Source organism: Echinops telfairi, unplaced genomic scaffold (assembly GCF_000313985.2).
Source record: "Echinops telfairi isolate 266 unplaced genomic scaffold, ASM31398v2 ScPeMD7_7469;HRSCAF=8507_1, whole genome shotgun sequence".
In the NCBI taxonomy this organism is placed as follows: Eukaryota; Metazoa; Chordata; class Mammalia; order Afrosoricida; family Tenrecidae; genus Echinops; species Echinops telfairi.
The window spans coordinates 76188076-76212030 of NW_022111373.1; the positions used below are offsets into that span (position 1 = coordinate 76188076).

The following is a 23955-nucleotide window of genomic DNA, read 5'->3' on the forward strand; positions in this document are numbered from 1 at the left end:
AACATATTCAGATAACTCAACAATAAAAAGACAAACCGGCTAATTAAAAATTGGGCACAGGCCCTGGACATGCGTCTTGCCCACAAGCACATGAAAAATGTTCAGCGTCCTTAGTTATCAAGGAAACAAAAATCAAAAGTGCAATGAGATAGCACTTCACACAAAGGAGAGCTTTCATTAGAAAAAGAGACAATAACAAGTATTGGCAGGGATGTGCAGAAATTGGAACTCTTGTACATTGCTGGCAAGACTCTGCTGTGGAAAATAATTTGGCAGTTCTTCCAAAAGTTAGACATGGAATTACCATATGACCCACTAAACATACTCCTAGATATAGACTCAAGAGAGTTGAATCGTGTGATTCAAGCATTTATGTGTATGCCAATGCTCATTCAAGTACGCTTTACAAGAGCCAAAAGGTACAAACAAATCAAATATCTATTAACAGGTATATGATAAACAAAATATACTTGTACCATGAAATGTTCAGCTTTAGGAGAAATGAGTTCTGAAACATACTATGATATGGATGAAACTGGGAAAAATATGTTAAGTGAAATAAATCAGACAAATATTGCATGATCCCACTTATGTGAGCTATCTAGAACAGGCAAATACACCGAGAACAAAATTACCAGTGGTTACCAGGGGCAAGTGGGAAGTGGTTAGTGAAGTTATTCCTTTAATTTCTGTTTAAAAGTTATGAAATAATTTGGAAATGGATAGCGATGATGGATGTACAATATGTGAATGTAGTTAATGTCACTGAATAATATAAGATTTTGAAATGGCAAATCTTAGGTTATGTACATTTTACTTTACCACAGTTAAGAAAATATTTGGGAAATGAAGAAGAAAATTAAAGCACCCAATGTTTTGATTTGCTGAAGCTAATCTTTCATCTTTTTCCTTTAAAAATTTTATTTCCATTAACAAAAACAGTAGCCAATATAAATGGAAAACCACCCCTGCTTCAACGCAGTCCAACCCTTTCCGAGTTAGATCTTAGGAAAATAATCAACTTGATGGCAACAGGTTTGGAATATGCAGTCTTACTAGTTATGCATATCAATTAGTTAATTGGAATTTCCAATATTTGTTGGCCTTAATTTGATAATTTTAGTAAGTTGCTTACCATTTTCTGCAGAATTTCCCGTTTTGATGAAATACCTTCTTTTTTCCTCAGGCCAATTCTGTCTTTCCCGTAAGTGTTTTGTTATATTCAAGTAGGCCTCATCAAGACTCATGGCCATAAAATTGGGATCATACTCAGCAAGTATTTCCTTAACCTTCAACAGGGACCAAAACAAAACAAAAAGGTTTACTATTTGCTGCTATAGCAAAACCTTCTGTCATATATAAGTGACAGGATGCCATTGATATTCTTACTTAGCAACTAGAGCAAAGATTCTAAAATTAGTAATTTAAGAATTTAGGAAATAAATAATTCATGGCCAGGACATATTTGTTCAAATTCTCTTTTATATTAATATAGATCAAGAAGACAAAAGACCATGAAATGACTTTTATAATTGGCATGATTCCCACTTAACCATGCACACCTAGGTACAGTTGCATCTTACAGAGTAAGATCTGGCAGTCAGTTTCCAGGAAGATTCATTCCTTGGAAACCCTACAGGGCATTACTACTCTCCCCTGAAGGACTGCTATGAGTTGGACCCTACTCAATGCAATGTTTTGGGGGCGTGGCAGGAGGTTTAGCTATAGCATGAGATGCAAATAACTGTGAAACGACATCATTCTGGTCAGTATATAAAAGGTGGTTAAGACAATGTAATTTTAGGTAACTGGTCAAAAGTAGCAGTAGGTATGGAAGGATCCTATCTCCCTTCAACTTTAGTTGTTGGTTTTTAAAAATAATTTTTAATAACCACCATAAAAATGGTTTGTTTCAATCAAGTAGGTTTCATCAAAAGTCATGGACATAAAAAAATTTTTTTTAAGTAGATACTTGATTACTTTAGAAAGTACTTATGTCTTGTGTACTAATAACATACACATAAAACTCCATTCAGTGCCCATATTAATGAATTTATTCATAAGTGAACACAAAGTTTAATTACCTACTGGGATTTGGAATGGGAAATTGACAACATCTGTAGTGTAGTTCCATGCCTACATTAGATGATGGGAAAAAATCTGGAGTTGCATCTTGGGATGAAAGGATTCATACAGAGAGCCGGACTATAGTTGCTACACCCATAAACACCTTTTACATGAGATACTTTTGTTACACACAGGAAACTCCGAAGCTGGGTTTCGTTTTGTGTTATTTTGGCCACTGAGATATTAGATGCAGTTAGAAGGCACGGTTACCAAAATGATATGTGTATCAGAAAAGACAAATGATGGATTAGGTTAAAACATTTAAAAGTTGCCTGTTGTGTCCTGAGAAAACTCTTTTTAAAAAAATACACAAAAGACAGCTTCTTAGCTTAATATAATTATGAACAGCTGAGTCAAGAGGAAATTTAGAAAATTATGACATAAACGTGGCTGAGCTTTTCTTGGAAAGTACCTTAATTAGTTCTGTTCTTGAGGAAGAAATCATTTTTGTAATGTGCTCAAGTAGAATCTTTCTAGTGAAAATGAAAATCTGCAGTTGGCAGCCAACGAAGATTATTCTGAATAAGAAGAGTCTCTAGAGACATTGCTGAGCTCTCGCTAACTTCCTTTTCGTAGGAGACTGCCGTAAGGACGAAAACAGAGACGTTCCAGTAAAAATCAAGCACTTAAAGCTTCAACAATAGTTAAAGTGACAGCACAGGGTTTTTGATAACACAAAATGGCTTTTCCTTATGCTTTTTAACCATACCACAGCTTTGGCTGTATTTATATAGCAAGTCATAAATTTATGCCAAAGCTCATGGACACATAAGAACCCATTTGCTATCCATAAATAAACTAGCTAGATCCTGTTCACATTTAGAGAAAGAAAGATCTCTCCAACCAGAAGAAAGACAACTAAAATAAAATTCATTCTCCTTGCCATACTGCTAGTTTTACTGAGTTAAAGTAGAATTTTTTAAATGATTGAAAGATTTCCAAACTCATCAAAAGCTTATAATGCTTGTGGTTATTATTTTATCTCTTCCCAATGAGGATACAGTAAAAAAAAAACAAAACAAAAGTAAGCAGTAACCAAGTGTGGGTGTGCTACCCATCATCTTATCAGGAGCAGGTGGAAATCACCTGCTCCCATACACTGGAACTCTGGTGATGTAGTGGGCCATCTATGTGCTGAGCTGCTAACAGCAAGGTCAGGACTTTCTACTCTTGTAGAGTTACAATCTTAGAAACCCATAGGAGCAGGTTCTACTCTATCTTATGGCCATGAGTCTAATTTGAGAGTTTATGGGTGCCATTTTTAAGGGAATTTAGGTGAAACACAAATAAGAGGAGTGAATCTAAAGATTGCTCATGTGATTAAATGGTATTGAGGGCTGGACTATACGTTTCAAGTATTTTAATTCAAGCAATAGCTAATACACACTATATTTTACCAGAACAATATAAAAATATTTGACATAGCACTATTTTAAGACTTAAGTTCTATAGGACTGGCATGACAGGCCAACATTTTATGTTTGCCAACAAAAAAAGAAAAAGAAGGCAGTTTTCCTATGTGACCCAAACAAACCAAAGCCACTGCCATCAAGTTGCTTCGAACTCACTGTGACCCAACAGGACCAGGAGGAATTGCTCTTCTAGGGCTGGCAACGCTATAAATGTCACTATGTCTAGTCTCTCTTGACACTAATCACTTTTCTCTCCCTTGGAGCAGCTGGTGAGCTCGAACTGCAGCCCAATACCCACTACACTGCCAAGGCTCAATTTCATATGTGACAGTTGGAGCAATTTTAATGACTAATGGAATCTTTCTACTTCAGGGATCATTTTCAGAGTGATGAATAATTCCTCTTTCCCTCTGTCAGTTTCTTAAACATTAAATGCTTGTAAGTAACTTCACCAGAGTGTGGGAGGGGGAAAAAAGCAAAGAAATACATGAGTTTTATTATTGTTTTAAAACCTTGATTAGAAAAATTAAGCTAGAAAAGAGGGTGAATGAAGTTAACAGGTCCTGACCTCGAGTCTAGCAAGTCAATGCTTAACCCAGTGCACCACCAGAACTCTTTGAGTAACTCAACGAGGTCCTGGAAATTAAAAGAAACTTCATCTTACATATTAAGAAAAATAATAAAAGTCAATTTATAAGACTCAATATAATAGGCAGATGGAAAAAAGTGTGGAGAGGCAGAGGCCTGGGAAAGAGAATTTTAGCTACTATATGCATTTCAATATTCTATATATAAGCTGAAATAAGTGGTATGAGGCAAGTCTAAAGGGTCAGCTCGGACCAAATACTGGTGCGCTAAGGCATTTGGATTTGCCTCTGTGGGTGAAAGGAAAACCAGTGAAGTCAGAGTGCGACATCAGACTTACCTCTTTACTTACAGCTCGGTATTTGTCAAAGTTTGGGGGCACTATAATAAGTTGTGGGCAGAGCCTCTTAGCAATAAATCCTGGCATGGCTGCACGAACACCAAACCTCCTTGCATGGTAATTTGAAGTAGACTGAAAGACAATTGACCACACGGGAAAGAATATATAAACCCAAATGGACATATTGATCGATGCATTCATAACAAACACATTATTGATGTGCATTTTCGATTCAAGGGCATTTCTGCTATTACCACTGTTTCAAACTCAGCATTGACTTTCTCCTACCGTGGTATCATTAACACTACCCTTTTGCCACCCCCCTATTTATGATGTGACCCTAGGTCATAAGCAATGTGTTCATCAATAATGTACTAGTAAAAAAGATTCTCTTACATCTCTAGTAACTAAATTTCATTTATTTTAAGGCATACCTGCAATATAATAGATATCAAAAGTTTGAATGAGATGATTTTACACAGAAGTAAAAATGTATATAATTTGGGGATTTAGTCTATTTAGGGATCTTACTACAATTTTCATCTAGGGGGAAAATATCAGAAGTCTGATAAGAGCCCTGATGGCCTATTGGGTTATGTGTTTGGCCGCTAAGCACAAACTCAGCAGCTCACACCTATCACTGAAGAAGAGAGATGAGGCTTTCTGCTACCATTGAGCTCTATAGCTCATACTCAAAGGGGCAGTTCTACTCTGCCCTGAGGGATTGCTATGACTCAGAATTGACTAGAGAGCAGTGATTTTTTGGTCTTGTTTTTTAAACTAGGTCTCCAATACTAAGAGATGACAGCTTTAAATAACTTCAAAATGCAAGTGTTAGTTCTTCAGGCTTCACTAGCTTTCTTGGTGAGAACACTGACTGGAGGGGAACTGAAAAGCGCTAAGAGAAGACGGAGAGAACAGTACTCATAATTCTACCCTGCTGCTGGTGGGACGTGGCAACAGTCAGTCCCAAACGCAATCCTTATGGGAAATCTCAAGTTAAAGGAAAGGGAAATGCAAAAGTGAATCTATCCAATGAATGTTATTTCAGAATAATAATATCAATTTGCTATTTATGTTTGTGAAACGTTTTAAACCATTCACAGTACTCAAAACTATGCTAATCCTTGATGGGTGTTCTAAACAGAAAATGCAGAAAAGCAACATGTCTAAGCCATGGGAAAACAACCTAATTGCAATAAAAATTTACTATATATATGTTTTTTCTTTTTAAAATCATTTTATCAGGTGCTCGTACAACTCTTATCACAATCCATACATACATCCATTGTGTCAAGCACATTTGTACATTTCTTGCCATCATCATTCTCAAAACATTTTCTTTCTACTTGAGCCGTTGGTATCAGCTCATTTTCCCCCTCCCTCACAAACTTTTGATAATTTATAAATTATTATTATTTTGTCATGTCTTACACTGTCTGACATATCCCTTCACCTACTTTTCTGTTGTCCATCCCCCAGGGAGGGTGTTATATGTAGATCCTTGTGATTGGTTCCCTCTTCCTGCCCCACCTTCCCCTTCCCCTCCTGGTATCACTACTCTCATTATTGGTCCTGAGGGGTTTATCTGTCCTGGATTCCCTGTGTTTCCAGTTCCTATCTGTACCAGTGTACATCCTCTGGTCTAGCTGGATTTGTAAGGTAGAATTGGGACCATGATAGTGGGGGAGAGGGGGGGCGCTTGGGGAGGAAGCAGTAAAGAACTAGAGGAGAGTGAAATGTACTACATTTTAAAAATACATTATGCTTGAATAGGGTTGGCATACTTTTGCTTCCTGTAAGGAACAGATAAAAATACTTTTTTTAGGCTTTACAGATCATGATATCTGTTCCAGTTCTATTCTTTTTAGTATGACTATAATAATATATGAAGGGGCAGGACTATGTGACAATATAATTTTATTTAACCCCTGCCGCCCCTACCCCCCACCCAAAAAAACAAGCAGTACTTGGCTTATAGATTAGTTTACTAATTTGGATTGGAATAACATTTCTTTTTCTTTCTTCTTTAACTCAATTCAACTACGATACTTACTTAAAGAAAGTTCAGTTTGTAATTTACAATGCCACTTTACCATGACTAGTAACTTTAGGCAAGTTATTAATGCTTGAGTTTGTTTTCTTCTGTTAGTGAAAATAAGCATTTGTAGCTCACTGGGTTTTGAACAGATTCAGTATTGAGCATATACAAAGCAGATGAGTGGTACATAAAGCACTTGGAAAAACAACACCATAAACTGGTAGAACTAGAAATGGCTTCGTTGAGTATGCCATACATTTTCCTTTTGCACCTGATCTTTACCTACTTACCAGCATACTCATGGAGCCTACAGCAATGGGCTTGCTTTTCAGTTCTGGATCGTCCCTCATTTCTACAGCAGCATAGAAAGCATCCATGTCAATATGCACTATGGTATTGTTCAGATCCCGGCTCTGTTCTAATTCCATCACAAATCTGTCAACCTAAAACATTTTTCACGTTATCAATGTATTTTAGATAACATACTACTTAAACATTATTACTTATAGTTACAAGCCCTGCTGGCATAGAGGGTTACGAGCTGGGCTGCTAACCACAGAGTCTTCAGTTCAAACCCAGCAGCCACTTCTTGGGAGAAAGATGAAACAGTCGGTCTGCTCCCTTAACAATGTACTGCCTTGGGAATCTTAGGGAGCAGCTGTACTCTGTTCTATACAGTCACGACGATGCAGAATCCCCTCTATGGCAGTGTTTTTTGTGGGTTTACATTATAACATTAATCTTACTTTTAGTAAGTACCAACAGTATTTGAAGAAATATGTAGATATTATGGATCCCTGGTGGTGCAGTGGTTATGAGTTGGGCTGCTAACTGCAAGGTCAGCAGATCAAAACCACCAAATAGTCCTCAAGAGAAAAAATGGGGCTTTCTACTCTTGCAAAGAATAAGACTCAGAAACTCACAGGAGCAGTTCTATCCTACCTTATAGGGTCACTATGGGTCGGCATCAACTTGATGGCAGTGCGTTTTGTTGAGTCAGCGGCCTTAACTTAAATGATACCATAATGCACTTGAAATTACGTAGTGGTTATATCACATGACTGAATGTTTCCACAAGGAATTACTGCAAGTCTACTATTGTCATATGTTGTTCTCAACACGGCGATACAGCAGTGAAGAAAACATAAATAATTCTTGGCCTCATCTTCCAGTGAGGCAGACAATAAGCACAATAATTAAGAAAACACAGGATGCTAGAAAATGGTAAGAAAAACGTAACAGGGAAGGAGGAGCTGGTAAGTATGTGTGTGGGTGGTGGTGGTGTTGTGACTTTAGATTAAGATTTCCCTGAGAAGACAAGACTCTGAGTACAGTATCCCCCACGACCCACTTCCCCAAAGAGAACACTAGTAAGTTTAACTCAATTAAAATGTAAAGGTGACAGTGCTGACAAGTGAAAAGGAAGTGAGAGAGAGCGAGAACGAGAGAGAGAGAGAGAGAAAGAGAGAGATAAAGGGTAAAGAAATGTGTGCATTTTTTCAACATCGGAAACCCAAAGGCATTACCTATGGTTGATGGTACAAGAAACTAAATTTAAAAGAGAGGAAATAGAAGGTGATATCTCAAATTCACTCTGTCATCGAGTCAATTCCGACTCATAGGGGCCTTACAGAACAGAGTAGGAAGTGTCATCTTTCTTTTGTAGCTGGTAGTTTAAACTACTGACCTTGTAAACAGCCCAGCGTGTAACCCGCGACACCACCAGGGCTCCTAATCAGTGTTCTCAGTGCCATCGAGTCACTGCCAACTCATAGCGACACTACAGGGCAGCATAGAACTGTCCCTGTGAGTCTTAAACAGTGCCAAGAAATCTGGAAGAAACAATTCTATATCAAGGCAGTTATTCCACAAAGATCAACTGCCCAAATATGAAAAATGCAATTCAAACCTTTATTAGTAAAGGAGTTAAATAAATTCATGACAGAATAAGCAGAGTCACAATACACCCTAACTTGTTTATAAAAGCATCTAACGTTCTCGTTTATTTATAATCCTATACAGATAGCTTTGTATATGCTTAGATGTTTAACAAGATAGCTGTACAGATGCTCAATGAAATGTTAAAAAATTTTTCTGGTGATTTTTATTATGTTTCCCTTCAAATTTTTCTCATTGTTTAAATTTTTATGTCAGTATGAATTACTTTCTGGTGAAAACATATATATATCTTTTGATATATTAAACAAAAATTTGCCAGAGCTAAGAACAAAAGAAGTCATCTCTATGTCTATCTACTCATCTGTTTAAATATGGTTTTCTATTGCTTATTTAGGCCGATCATTGTTTTCATTTTCATGAACAGTTAGTTCTCAAACATCCTTCTCTACCAAGTGTTTTATCTCTCAATACACCCAGGTACATAATAGATGCTTAATACATACTTGTTGATGATTTCAATTGTTGTAAGGGGCTGTTAAGTCGGTTCTCAGTCATAGAGACCCTATGTTCAACAGAACAAAACGCACGCTGGGCCATCCTCACAGCTGTTATGCCTACACCCATTGTTGTGACCACTGTGTCAATCCATGTCCTTTTTAACTGATCTTCTACTTTACCAACAACGAAATCATTTTCCAGGGTCTGGTCTCTCCTGACAACCTGTCCAAAGTACGTGAGACAAAGTCTCACCATCCTCACTTCTAAAGAGCATTCTAACATTCTTCCAAGACAGCTTTGTATGTTGCTTTGGCCATCCACGTACTTTCAATATTCTTCACCAGCACAATTCAAAGGCATCCATTATTCTCTGGTCTTCCTTTTTCTACGTCTAACGTTCACATGCACAAAAGGTGATTGAAAATGCCATGCGTTGGGACAGGCGCACCTTGGCCTCAAAGTAACACCCTTGCTCTTCAATACTTTAAAGGAGCATTGGGCAGCACATTTTCCCTAAGCAATGTATCATTTGATTTCTTGACTGCTGCTTCCAGGAGCACTGTCTGTTGTTGTTGTTGTTGTTGTTAGGTGCCATTGTGTGTGTTCCAACTCTTAGTGACCCTATGCACAAAGGAATGAAACACTGCCTGGCCTGTGCCATCTTCACAATTGTTCTTATGTTTGAGCCTATTGTTGCAGCCACTGTGTCAATTTATCTTTCCTCTTTCTCATTGCCACTTTTATTCACCAAGCAGGATGTACTTCTCCAGGGACTGGTCTCTCCTAACAACATCTCCAAAGTAGGTGAGATAAATCTCCCCATCCTTGCCTCTCAGGCGCATTCTGACTATGCGTCTTCTAAGACAGGTTTGAATCTCCCCATCCTTGCCTCTCAGGCGCATTCTGACTATGCGTCTTCTAAGACAGGTTTGTTTGTTCTTTTGGCAGCACATGGTCCTTTCAATACTGCACTGAAAAATCTGCTGCACGACAACTCTTTAAGGTGTTGAAAATAAGGATGTTACTCTGACTCACGCCATGGTATTTTCAATCACCTCATTGATTGACAGTGACTGGACATTGAACAAGGAAGACAGAAGAAGAATTAATGCATTTGAATTATGGTGCCAGCATTGAATGCTGAGCCAAACAAAATGAAATTCTTGACATTTCAATCTTTTCGCTATTTTTTGCTTTTTCGTTAGCCTTTTTGGTCCAGTTGTGAGGATTTGGGGGCAGGGGCAGTGGCTTATTTAATGTGGCTCTTCTTGCCAAAGTCTCTAACTCCCATCAAATGACCTTTTCCTACATGGGACTGGTAAGAAGGTGGAGGAAGTTACTGATAGGATTCACCTCTGAGTCACTGTGAATTGGCTTCCTTGCAATGCCATCCTGCTTCATGTAAAATGAGCCCTCTGACGAGCATGAGGAAGGTTCTCATTACCAAAAACAGCCAGGAGTGGAGTGTATCCTTTGGACCTGAGATTCCTATGCACTGAACCTCCTGGGTCCAGAAGACTGAGGAGAAGCCACAGAACCAGGAGTGAGAGCACGGAACAGAGCGATGAACTTCCCAACCTATGGAGCAAATAAAGCCGGGTGCTTCTGTGCAGAAGGCAAGCTTGTGGAGTAAGATGCCTTTGAGCACTTAACTGGGGAAGCTGGACTTGCTAACTAATGGATATGGAGATGAGTGCCTTCAGACTGAGGCTGACTGGAGTGGGGTGGCTCTGGGTACTTAATTAATGAGCTGGGTTTACTGATCCAGGGAGCTTGAGTTGAATGCCTATGGGTTAGGCTTATAGTGGAGTGGTAAATTTTGGGGGCATTTATAAACAGATCTGAAAGAACCTTGTAACCTGTCCTGATAAACAACTCCAGCCTGAGAATTTCTCACTGGCGTTACAGCTTATTGACTTCCTTAATAAACCCTTTAATCATGAATTTTGTCCGTGAGTTCTGTGTAGCCATTACAGTGGTTATTAGAACCCAGAGAAGTAATATTCGTTGTTGTTAGGTGCCATGGGGTGGGCTCTGACCCATAGGGACCCTATGTACTACAGAGCAAAACAATGCCCAGTCAAGTGCCATCCGCACAACTGTTCTTATGTTTGAGCCCATTGTTGGAGCCACTGTGTCCATCCATCTTGTTGAGAGCCTTCCTCTTTTTTGCTGCCCCTCTACTTTACCAAGCATGATGTCCTTTCTCCAGGGACTGGTTTCTCCTGATAACATGTCCAAAGTATGTGAGACAGTCTCTCCATGCTTGCCTCTAAGAAGTATTATGGTTGTATTTCTTCCAAGACAGATTTGTTTGTTCTTTTGGTAGTACTTGGCACTTTCAATATTCTTCCAGCATCTTAATTCAAATGCATCGATTTTTCTTTGGTCTCCCTAATTCAGTATCCAACTTTTCACATGGATATGAAGTGATTGGAAATCACAGGAGCATCTCAGTCCTCAAAGTAACCTCCCAGGTTTTCAACATTTTAAAGAGGTCACGTGTAACAGATCCACTCGATGCAATGGAGAAGTAACACAGAGAGCACGAATTAATACTACAGGTTGGGTTTTCTTTACACTGAGTTGTAACCCACAAGTGAAGGCTGCAGTCCTTCATCTTCATCAGCACTTGCGTCAAGTCTTCATTTTCAACAAACAAGGCTGTGTCATTGCATATCGAAGGCTGTTAGTAAGTCTTCCTCCCATCTTGATGCCAGATTCTTCTTCATACAGTCTAGCTTCTGGAATTACATGCTCATCAGATTGAGTAAGTATGGTGAAAGAGTATACCACTGATGCACACCTTTCCTGATTTTAAAACACCCAGCTACCTTTATTAGATGGTTCTATTGCTTTATAAATTTAGAGAACTTATTGTAGCTAAAAGCTTCAGTTTAGGTAAAATAAACAATAACTCCTTTGTGATTCATAATATTAATGTCTTAAAATAGCAGCAAGGGAAATGTAAAACAAAAGGTGCTTCTTTGGCATTGGATGTTTATGCTGAACTGTACTCTTCCATTGGGAAGTGCTGAAGTGTAAGTGTAAATATTCCCTCTGCAGAATTGCTTTTATAATGTTAAAATTTAGAAATGTTAGTCTATACAAATCAAAACGGACAACTTACACTAGAATTTATTCTTTGTATGAAATGTCAATACTGCTTATATGCCAACGATCAGAAGGTGAAGACTGTTAGCTTTACAGAATTTTTCTCTCTTTAGAGAATGAGCTGGAATGATGAAGGATGAGAAATGAAAGAGGATAGAAGTAACCAATGTACGTCCAAGAAAAGGGTACAGAACAGAGCTACATCTACTCCCAACTGTTCACTGATTTCTGGCCTGCCTGTTCGATAGAGCCCGAGACAGACAGTCAATACACAGTTCCCCAGCCTCTTTTAGGAGGGGAGCTGTGTGGTAGTTTTGATCTCTGATACATAAAAGGCAGTCTGCTACAGGGAGGAGGATGGTGTGGTGGCTTTGGAAAAGCTTTTCCTAGTCTGATAAAAGGGATTGTATGAGCTGGCACGTTGAATGCTGGCAGGGATGTCTGGAGCTGCGGCAGCCACGTTGCGCTCATGAGGTCACACGCTAATCCAAGCACACCGTTTATTATGCATCACTTTATTGTGCTTCCCAGATACTGCGTCTTTTACATGTTGGAAATTTTGTAAACCAACTCTATTGGCATCACTTTCCCAACATCATGGACTCACTTCATGTCCATATCACTTTTTATTTTGGTAATTCTCACAATATTTCAAACTTTGTCGTAATACTATTACATACTTTGTATACTCTAGTATAATGCACATCTAAATTTTATATGTACTGGGAAACTGAAATGTCTGTGTAACTTAACTTTATAGCAATGTTTGCTTTATTGATTGCAGTAGTCTGGAAGCAGAAATGTACTATTTCTGAAGTATACTGACTGGTTCAGGCCCATTGCCATCAAGTCGATTCAAACTCATGGCAACCCTACAAGGCAAAGTAGAATTGCTCCTTTGGGTTTCTGAGACTGTAAATCTTTATGGGAGCAGAAGCCTCATCTTTCTCCTAAGAAGTGGTGGGTGCTTTTGACTGACAACCTGTGGGTAGCAGCCCAGTGTGTAACCCACTATACCACAAGGGTTCCTCACCAGGGCTCAAAGTAAACTAACTGATAATCGAGTTCATTCCAACTCAAAGTGATCTTACTAGCTAGGGTAGAACTGCCCCGTGGGTTTCTGAAACTATAACTCTATGGGAGCAAAATGCCTCCTCCTTCTGTATAGCAGCTCATGGTTTCGAACTGCTTACCTTGCTGTTAGCAGCCCAACCCATACCCACTACACACCAGGGTTCTAGGGACTGAAAATTAGAAAGACAAGTATCCTGGAAGGTTCCTGTTAACATCGAGGATCCACTATTATACCAGCAGCCCTGGAACCCTGTGGGTGCTAACCAGACCAAAAGATTGGTGGTTCAAACTCAGTTACCGCTTGGCAATAGAGAGATGCTGCTGTCTGCTCTCAGAAAGATGTACAGCCATGGAAAACCTTAATAGGGTTGTTACAAGCTGAAATACTGAGTAAGTGGGTTTGGTTTTCTGGTGTATCAGCTATGGGCTGTTAACCACAATGTTCTTGGTTCAAACCCACCAGCCACTCTGCAGGAGAAAAATGTGGCTATTCCCTTAAGGATTTATGGCCTTGGAAACCCTGTGTAGGGTCACTAATGAGTTGGATGACAGCGGGCTTGGTTCCTTTTTGGAAGCATGCGTTATAGTTTACCCAGTAAGAAATTCTATATTTCTTATGGATCAGTGCATAGTCTATTATAACTCTCAATGAGGAAAACATAGGTGTTAGTTTATTAACAAATGACCCTGTAGGGGTCCCTCAGATGAGGTACTGTAGATTTCCCCCCCGCCCCCCGTAGCATGAAATAGCCTAATCATAAATGATATTAAAAAGAGGAAAAGGAAGATTGAGATAAAATAAAGGTGCTTTTAAATATGAGAATATAAAAGAGACAGAGTTTTAAAAAAGGATAAAACCAGAGAGAACAGTCTAAGAATCTTTAAATAAGAAATTAAGAATAAAATGCAAAGTTCTAAATTTTTAGAAAGCATAAAAATGAGTAAAGACATTTTAAAGAATGGGCAAGAAAAAATAACAGTAAATGGATATAGTTTCAAAATGAAGCCAAATAAAGCTGAGATGGTTATAATAAACCCGTGAGAGAAGAGAGCTATTCAATAAAGAAGAGTGCACAAACAGTGCTTGGACCAAGGGCATCTCAATAAATGTCATCTATTACTAAAAGAAGCAAATGGGCATCTGCAGAACAAAGCAATGAAAAAACAGGGAACACGGTCAAAAGCAAGCAAGTAGGGTGGCCTCCAGAATACAGCAACTTCCACCCATGTAGAGATCTTTCTAGGTTTCCTCAGAGGTGGAGTATTCTTTGGGGCTATCCGCCTGGCCCCTGGCCCACTCTGGACTTCAGCCTTACATGCCCTCTGGAGACTCTGCCCCCATGGGGTTACTTCTCAGCATTATTGGGATACTAGCTGATCAATCAGAGTGGGTTACATATTGAACTGCTACTACACAGTCAGCAGTTTGAAACCACCAGCCACTCCGTGGGAGGAAGATGAGACTTTCTACTCACATAAAGAGTTTCATCTCAGAAATCCAGAGGGGCAGTTCTACTCTGTCCTCCTAGGTCACTGTGAGTCAGAACTGACATGATAGCAGTGAGGTTGGAGTTTTGTTTGTTTGTTCTGAGCTGATCACCAGCTGCAGGTTAGGCTGTGACTCCTTTTTTTGGTTTGTTTTTCAGAAGTAACCATGAAACTCTGTTGAAGGAGTTTCTGTGTGGCTGCAACTCATGGGATGCCGAGGTGCTGTGTGCGTTCCACTCTGTTCCACTGATCTCTCTGTTCCACTGACTCAGGTGTCCTCCAGCCTCGGTCACCAACAAAATGCTTTTAGGACCAGTTCCAAGATTTCTGTGTGACGTCAGTGGATTGCCATCTGCCATGCCACAGAAGTTAATCTCCTATTTCCTTCCCTGCTCTTAATATGGTACTTTATTAGATACGAAACTGTGATTTCCACCATGAGTTTTCCTCCAGGAAAAAGACTACCTTTAAGCTCTTTCCTCCAGAAGAGAAAGGGAGGGAAACATGACGTGCAAGAGGAAAAGAATGATGTTTGTATCAACACCAAGTTGGCTAAAGAGCAGAACACAGTACTGGTGGTAAAAGTTTGGAAAAGGTAGTGAGACACAATATCTAATAAATAAGACTTTTCACCTTCCTCCCAATTTACCATCCTGACTTAAAACAGGGATCTCCTCGAGGGCCTCCCTTTTCAACTAGATGACAGTATTCTGACTCGGTGCAAACAAGTCATGGAGACTAAAAAGGGAAAGAGAGTAGATGAAAACAAAACACTGCATATGCCTACGCTATGCAAGTGTTGGTTAAGAATAAGGCGGCGGAGGGAGGGTGGGGTGGAAAGGGGAAACTGATCACAGGGATCTACATATAACCTCCTCCCTGGGGGATGGACAACAGAAAAGTGGGTAAAAGGAGACGTCAGACAGTGAAAGATATGACAAAATAATAATAATTTATAAATTATTCAGGGTTCATGAGGGAGGGGGGAGGGGGGATGGAGGGGGGGAAATCAGGAGCTGATGCCAAGGGCTTAAATATAGAGCAAATGTTTTGAGAATGATCAGGGCAACAAATGTACAATGTCCTTTACACAATGGATGTGTGTATGGATTGTGATATGAGCTGTATGAGCCCCCAATAAAATGATTTTTAAAAAAAAGAAGAAGGAGGAAACAGCTGAAATACTTTTATCCTGAATCATCTGGAAAGGCAGAAGGTAAGAAAAAATAAATCACATAGCAGAAAAATTCTCATCAGACTCATTTGTTAATGTTATGACAGTTTGCTCAAGAATCTACTCTCTGTTCGGTGCTTAAAGTGAGTGCGCAGTTGCCAAAGGAAACCTCCCTGCTGCATGACTCACACAGCCAGTTTCCTGGACTCGGTTTCACCAGTCACCCTTGCCTGAACTGTGCTCTTCCTATGCCTTCCAGATGTGTGGTACTACTGCTTTTCTATGGTTTCTTTCACTGAAGTTCTGGCTCAGGTCTCCCCCTTTTCCAGTTTCCCTGCCACAGTTTTCCTTCCTAAGTTGACTTTCAAATCCTGACTTGAGTCTCTAGTATGTACGATATTCCTTTTGTTACTACTGGGATCCAGTGTGTATCACGGTGGTGAAGAACAGCGGCTGGGGTTTGGCTGCCAGCTCTGCCCCTTATTAGTTCTGTTACAATGACTACTATAACCCCTCTAATCCCTGTGTCCCTCATTTGTGAACTGGGAATAAAGCAACTTCAAACAGAGGGCTGTTGAAAGAATTAAGTGATATCCACGTAGAGCACCACATTCAGGGGGACAGTAAAGGCTTGATGATAGGACCTAGAATGGGAAAAATAGCGGTGACATTTATTGGGTATCTGTCCATGGACTTACAAAAGGGCAATCAAATCTGTCTTAGAAGAAGTACAGGCAGAGTGCTCCTTAGAGGCAAGGATGATGAGATCACCTGACATACTTTGGACATGTTGTCAGGAGAGACCAGTCCTTGGAGAAGGACATCATGCTTGCTTAAGTAGTGGGTAGTGAAAAAGGAAGGTCCTCCTAGCGCTGGACTGACACAGTGGCTGCAACAATGGGTTGAATCATAGGAACAATTGTGAGGATGGTGTAGGACTGGGCGATATTTTGTTCTGTCGCACATCAGGGAGCTGTGAGTGAAAGGCCATTCAAAGGCACCTAAGAACACAGCAACAAGGACATCAGAGTCGTGAGGTGCTTAAATGTGGCTTTTCTAGCCACAGATTTTGTTAATGCCCACAAGACAACTGGGTGGGACGATGCAGTTTAGGTGTATTTCTGTATTTCCTGATGGGACTGGGTAAGAGAAGGTAGGGAAAGATACTGATAGGATTATATGATTCAGTTATGAGTGATTGTTAACCAATTAATTGTAATTGTAAAAGCTGGTATTCTGACATGGGGATGGGTCAATTTTGTCATCCTGTGAGGAATGAGATTGAATCAACTAGAAGCAAGGGAGAGAGGGAGGGGAATATAAAACAAGCTTTCATGGAAGCAAGAGAGGGGCACTTGCTACCATCAAGAAAGCTCGAGTCAGGAGTGGAGTGTGTTCTTTGTACCCTGAGGTCCTTGTGCATTGAGCCTCTTTGACCCAGGGACAGAAAGCTGTGATACCAGAGAAGGGGCAGCGGAGTGGCAGAAGAGCACCAGCAGCAGAACCAAGAGCCAGAGCATGCGTCGGAGTGGTAGGCTTCCCAGACCACTGTGGAGGCTGCTGCAGAGTAAGATGCCTCTCCAAGCACTTAATCACGGGAGCTAAGTTTGCTGACCCACAGAGTTGAATGCCTTGGGCCTGAGGCTTATGGTGGAGTGCTCTTCTCTTTAGGCATTTATTGGCAGCCCTAAAGGAGCTTTGCAATGTTGCCTGAGCCAGGTAAGGGCCCAGGGGCCACATGGCTGAAAGGCCAAGGACCAGAAGTAGGCCTGGCCTGCATGCAGGCCTGGCTGGAAAGAGGTTGTCCTGACTAAAGAATTGTGTCTTGAGCATTTCTGATTCTGAATTGTAATCTATTAACTTCCCTAATAAAGCATACAAACCTGAGTATGGTCTGTAAATTCTGTGTGGCCAATGCAATGATTTATCAAACCTAGCTGAGAGGTAGAGTGTTGTGGGAGGGAAGACTGGTGTCAAATTGGTTAAAAAGTTTGAGTCATGTCTGAACTTAGCCTCATAAGAATTAACCTTGGGCTCATGAATTTTATTCTCTTTCCCCCCTGTGAAGCCAAAAGAGCACATATTTTCTTACAACTCAAATTGCATTTCAATGATATATTTTATATCCATGTTATAGCCTATTTACTTTAAAACCTTTCCTCTATCTCTACTAAATTTAGGAGACTATTCCAGATGCATGTGAATTGTGGTGCTGGAGAAGAATATTGAAAGTACCATGAACTGCTAAAAGGACAAAGTGATCTGTCTTTGAAGAAGTACAATCAGAATGCTCCTTAGAGGCAAGGATGGCAAGACTCCATCTTACACATTTTGAACATGCTGTCAGGAGAGACCAGTCCCTGGAGAAGGGCATCATGGTCGGTAAAGGGGAGGGTTAGTGAAAAAGAGAAAGGGCCTCAACAAGATGGACTGACACAGTGGCTGCAATAGACTCAACACAGGAACACTTGTGAGGCTGACGCAGGACTGGGGCATTTCGTTTGTTGTGCAAAGTGTCACTATGGGTCAGAATTGACTCACTGGCAACTAAAAGCAACATTCCAGATATATGTGCTGTCTCATCAACAGACGAAAGTACAAACAAACTGGTAATATGTATAAAAGAGTACTATGCAAAATACATAGGGATGAATCCGTAAGACCTCTCACAGTATGGGCATATCTGGAGGGCACTATGCTGAAGTAAGTAAGTCAACCACAAAAGGGGAAAGAAAGGATCGCTATTATAAAAAGTCAAACAAAGATTTACACACAGAAGGAAACATTCTTTGTTAGTTACCAAAGATGGGAGGGGAAAGGAGGGATGGAGGGAAAATCATGAACTAGATAGTACACAAGCATTGATTCTGCTTAAGTGAAAGGCAATACAAAATATGGGGAAGTTAACACAAAGAGGCCAAGGCAAAGAAAGATACCAGAAGTAAAATGCAATAGAGGACAACCATGGTAAATGCCATGACAGCATAGTCGTATGACAAGAGTAAGTCCTATAACAAGAGTAATAACTAATAATAATGTGTAAGTAGAAGGTGAATATGTACACTAAACAGGTAATGGAAGTAATACGGGGTATAAAGCATACATTTATAGGAATAGCTGTGGATATTTCTACACAAATTTATAAATGCTGCATGCATAATTCATAGATATAACAGTGCACAAAAAGGATACAGTTATAGAAACTACTTAGGCATCAAGAATGAACTACTGGACCTGGAAGATAAGGGCCATAGTCTTAGGGGACATCTAAATCAACTGCAAAACATATAACTATAATATTACTGTATATGCATGTGTATAAGCCAAGTTTTCAGAACATTTTTAATGCAGTTTTTGTGGTAAATTAGGTGCCTTGGCTGATATTAGGGTCGGCTTATATATCCTAGTCTGGTGAGTACCATCTGGTTTATTAAAAGCTTATGAACGGGCATCTAAGAAACTATTGTTGGTCTCTCCTTGCTTGGAACAAAGTACAATGAAGAAAATCAAAGATTCGAAGAAATCAATTAGTCCAAAGTACTAATGGCTGACATGAATCATAACTTCCTCTAATCTGACACCAAAAGAACTATAGTGCCCAGCTACCACTACTGACCACTCTAAGACCACTAAGAAGATCCTGATTAAGATGGGTAAAAAATGTAGAACAAAATTAAAGTTAAAACAATGTAGATTTGGGTGAATAAGCAACTGGGGCAAAGAAAGCTGATGGTGCCTGGCTATCAAAAGACAGAGTGTCTGGGGTCTTAAAGGCTTGAAGGTAAACAACAGAAGCAACAAAGCCCACATGGAAGAAGCACACCAGCCTGTGTGATCACGAGGTGTCAAAGGGATCAGGTATCAGGCATCAAATAACAAAAATGATGTCAGCGAGAATGAATGGGAGTGCGGATTGGGGATCCAAAGCCAATCTGTTGGTAACTGGACATCCCCTTATGGAAGAGTCGTGGGAAGGAGACGGGCCAGTCAGGGTGCAGTGTAGCAACAATGAAACATACAATTTTCCTCTAGTTCCTAAATGCTTCCCTCTCCCCACCCCCCCACTATCATGATCTCAATTCTACCTTACAAATCTGGCTAGACCAGAGGATGTACACTGGTACAGATAGGAACTGGAAACACAGGGAATCCAGGGTGGATGATCCCTTCAGGACCAGTGGTGAGAGTGGCGATACCAGGAGGGTGGAGGGAGGGTGGGGTGGAAAGGGGAAACTGATTACAAGGATCTACATATAACCTCCTCCCTGGGGGACGGACAACAAAAAAGTGGGTGAAGGGAGACATCGGACAGTGTAAGATAAGACAAAATAATAATTTATAAATTATAAGGGTTCAGGAGGGAGAGGCAAATGGGGAGGGAGGGGAAAATGAGGAGCTGATACCAGGGGCTTAAGTGGAGAGCAAATGTTTTGAGAATGATGAGGGCAACGAATGTACAAATGTGCTTTACACAATCGATGTATGTATGGATTGTGATAAGAGTTGTATGAGCCCCTAATAAAATGATTAAAAACAACAAAAAACCTCAACAAATTAGATTTACCAGTCTAGGAGAGACTAGAGGAACTCCAGAAAATATCACCATAAGACAACCTTCTAACTAAAATGGAAGACATTCCCCGGGGCCACCTTTCAGTCACTTAATAGATGGTTCTATAAAATAAACAATAATACCCAGGAAGAATATATGCCTTAAAAATCAGCTAGATGAGACCAAAGGTCCATCTTTGACCAAAACCAAAGAAGAAAAGCCTGGAAAGACTGGGAAACCGGACCATAGGAGACGGGAAACCTCAGGAGGAAAAGAGGAGAGTGCTCACTCATTGGGAAAATTGTAACCAATGTCATGTAACCTGTTGATTGGAAAAATGAATTTGCCATGTAAACCTGCCCCCAAGGCATAATGAAATGTTTCAAATGATAAAAAGGACAGTAGCTAAAAGTAACAACAGCAGCAAATTATTATTTTTCATTTTCTTGACTTAATATTCCTATTTTCTTAAGGTAATTGAATAAATCTGTTATTGAAATCAGTTGTTAATATAGTCAAAATTCACTCAAAAACTTATTGTATCGTTGTCATTTAATCTAAATAAATGTTCATCTATTCAATTTATGACATAGGATGTTTAGACTGCTAAAAAAATGACATTTGTATCTTCAAGAAGTTTAATAAATATGAAATGGAATGGGCAAACTACTAAATACCATAGAGAGGTTCTAAATAAAAGTCACTTTAAGTTCATGATTCCAAATAAAACCAAATTCACAGCTACTGAGTCTATTCCAACTCAGACCAGTCCTATAGGACAGGGTAGACCTGCCCCAGACAGAAACAGAAAACATCAGCATTCTCTCTGGGTGGCTTGAGGGTTTGAATTACTTCCCTTTCGGTTAGTACCCTAACATGTAACCCACTAAGCCACCAGGGTTCCTTCAAATTCATACTAAGGCTGGAGGTTATTTATCTCAGATGCACTTGAAACAGTTCATACTATTTTATTATATAACATCATCACACATAACAAAATCTAAGACTTGCAAATGTTAAGGATGTGAAAGAAAATATTTCCTATGCAAACATTTCTGTTTTTTCAGATCTTCTTGACTTTAAAACTTCTTTGATCCACTCCCATTTATACAATTTCTTTCAGAGGAAGCTCAACAAATGAAACAATTTAACAATAAACATACAGTTTATTTCCTGCCATTGTGCATGCAATAAAATGCCAGATAAATTATGCAATAGCTAAAACTGTAACAAAACCTGATGTCTGCTACACGATATAAAATATTTCCTATCTTTTTATCCTATTAGGATATTTAAAGATATGTTTCAAAAAACAATAAGAATTGCATGAAGTTATAAAGCACCATTCAGATGTATCCTATCCTTTAAAAAATAGTTTCATTAGCACTTCATCCACATATCATACAATTCCATAACTCAAACATATCAAAAGTTGTAAAGTTATCACCACCTTCAGTTCTAGATCACATTCTTCTTTCTTGTACTCACTGTATTCATGCAATTTTTTATAATTATGCCAAAAAATACACAACAAAAAATTATCCAATTCCACAACTTCTATATATACAATTCAGTGCCATTGATTATCCTCTTCGTGTTGTATAACCATTATTGATATCTTTTTCCAAATTCTTCCACCACCATTAACATAAACTCAATGTCCCCTAAGCAGTAACTGTTTCTCCTTCACCCATGGTAATCACTGGTCAAGTTTGGTTCCTTTAAAAAAATTTTTTAGTAATTTTCTTTATATAATAATCAATTATCATATATTTCCATGGTTATTATATTTATTGGATATTTATATTTCCCCCTCTGAGAAGTACCTATCAAAACCTTTGACCATTTCCTACTGGTAGTTCTTTTTGTCCTCGCTCTTTCTCTCATTGACTTTAAGACTTCTTTGTATTCTTGAGATCAGTAGTTTTCAACCTGTGGGTCGCGACCCCTTTGGGGATTGAACGACTCTTTCACAGGGGTCTCTAGACCATCGGAAAACACATTACGATTTACATTACAATTCATAACACTAGCAAAATTACAGTTATGAAGTAGCAACGAAAATAATTTTATGGTTGGGGGAGGGGGTCACCACAGCATGAGGAACTGCAGTAAAGGGTTGCAGCATTAGGAAGGTTGAGAACCACTGTTCTAGATACTAGTTTTTTGAGGACTGTGGTCAGTGGTAAGATTCAGCCGAATCAGTGCAAGCCAATGCCTAATTTTTTGTTGAGTTCAGTGAACTGGCTGTTAAAATGCGACTTGTAATCAGGGTTCTCTCTAACGTGGGGGCTGGGCAGCTGCCCAGTGTGGAAAACACAAGTTTACATTTACTCTTTTTGAACATTCATATGTGCAACAGCGTATTTTAAGTGCCCATAGAGATGTTCATTCCATCCATAGATGTAAGAAGAACTATGCTTGTAAAGTTTATTCACTTCATAAAACTCATTATACTTTCAATGATATACTACATTTTTATTCCCTGGTGTTTTGTTCTTCAGTAAACAAACGCAGAATGTAAAGAGAAAAAGGGCCAAACAACTAGAGGGTGACATGCTGTCATTTGTTTAAGGTTTGTGTTATGCCCCAAATTCCCACAAGATATTATAAGTGAATTATGCAAATCCAGAAAGTGTTAAAAAGCTAAAAATATTGTCAGAAGCTTTGCTGTAACTTCAGCAGAAGCAGAAAGGGTTTTTTAAAAGATGATCATAATATATTTAGAGAAGAAAAATTGTCTTGTTGGCCTACCTCTAAATGAATGCTACCCTACTCCTACAGTGAAAAGATGGTTAAGGATAATGATGATGCTCAGATAAAAGCAAAGAATATTCCAAGTGAGGACACGAAGAAAGAAGCAATATGAAAATACCTGAAATAAGTTTTTTTATGGTCAGGTATTATTTAATATTTTTTCATTAGTATTTTAAATTTATAATCTAGTTTTGTATACCTCTTTTATTGTTCTTTTAAAAGTATTAACCATATTAAATAATAAACTATCTTTAGGGATATGTTTTTTTAATACTTAAAACAGCCATTAGGACAGCAAACCGGTTGTTAAATTATTTGAATCCCATCATTTGACTAAGGTGTGCCTGCCCCAAGTCATATTTTCAATTGCCGCACGTGCAAGTGAGAGGACAATGAACAAGGAAAGCCACAGAATTGATGTGTTTGAATTATGGTGTTGCCAACGAATACTGAACATACCATGGACTTCCAGAAGAACAAATAAATTGGGCTTGGAAGAAACAGAAGGACTGTGCCTTAGAAGCAAGGATGGGGAGACTTCATTCATGTATCTTGGACATGCTATAAGGAAAGACCAATCCTTGAAAAAGTATGATGCCCTTTCCCAAGGATTGGTCTTTTCTTATAGCATTTTCAGTTCACACTATGAATAACACAAAGGAAAAGAAGGAATGCCAAGATAAAGTGACACCTTGGCTTCAAACAAACCAAACAAGAATTATAAGGATGCTTCAGGACTGGGCAGCGATTACTTCTGTTGGACACAAGGTTGCTGAGTCAAAACTAACTCAGTTCTCGGGGAGGAGATGAGCCAGTCAGGGTGTGATGTAGCAATGATGAAACATACAACTTTCCTCTAGTTCCTAAATGCTTCCTCCTCCCCCACAATCATCA

At 39.3% G+C, this 23955-nt stretch overlaps 1 protein-coding gene across 2 annotated transcripts in view; it reads right to left on the reverse strand.

Moving 5' to 3' along the window:
- The window catches only part of POLK (DNA polymerase kappa), a 68616-nt gene that overhangs the window by 32127 nt on the left and 12534 nt on the right, over positions 1–23955 (reverse strand). For both annotated transcript variants that reach the window (XM_045285084.1, XM_004703531.2), the window contains exons 3-5: positions 6796–6948; positions 4465–4596; positions 1136–1289 (exon numbers count right to left, since the gene is read on the reverse strand). In XM_045285084.1, the coding sequence (XP_045141019.1) occupies positions 1136–1289; positions 4465–4596; positions 6796–6948 (439 nt within the window). The remainder of the gene's footprint in view (positions 1–1135; positions 1290–4464; positions 4597–6795; positions 6949–23955) is intronic.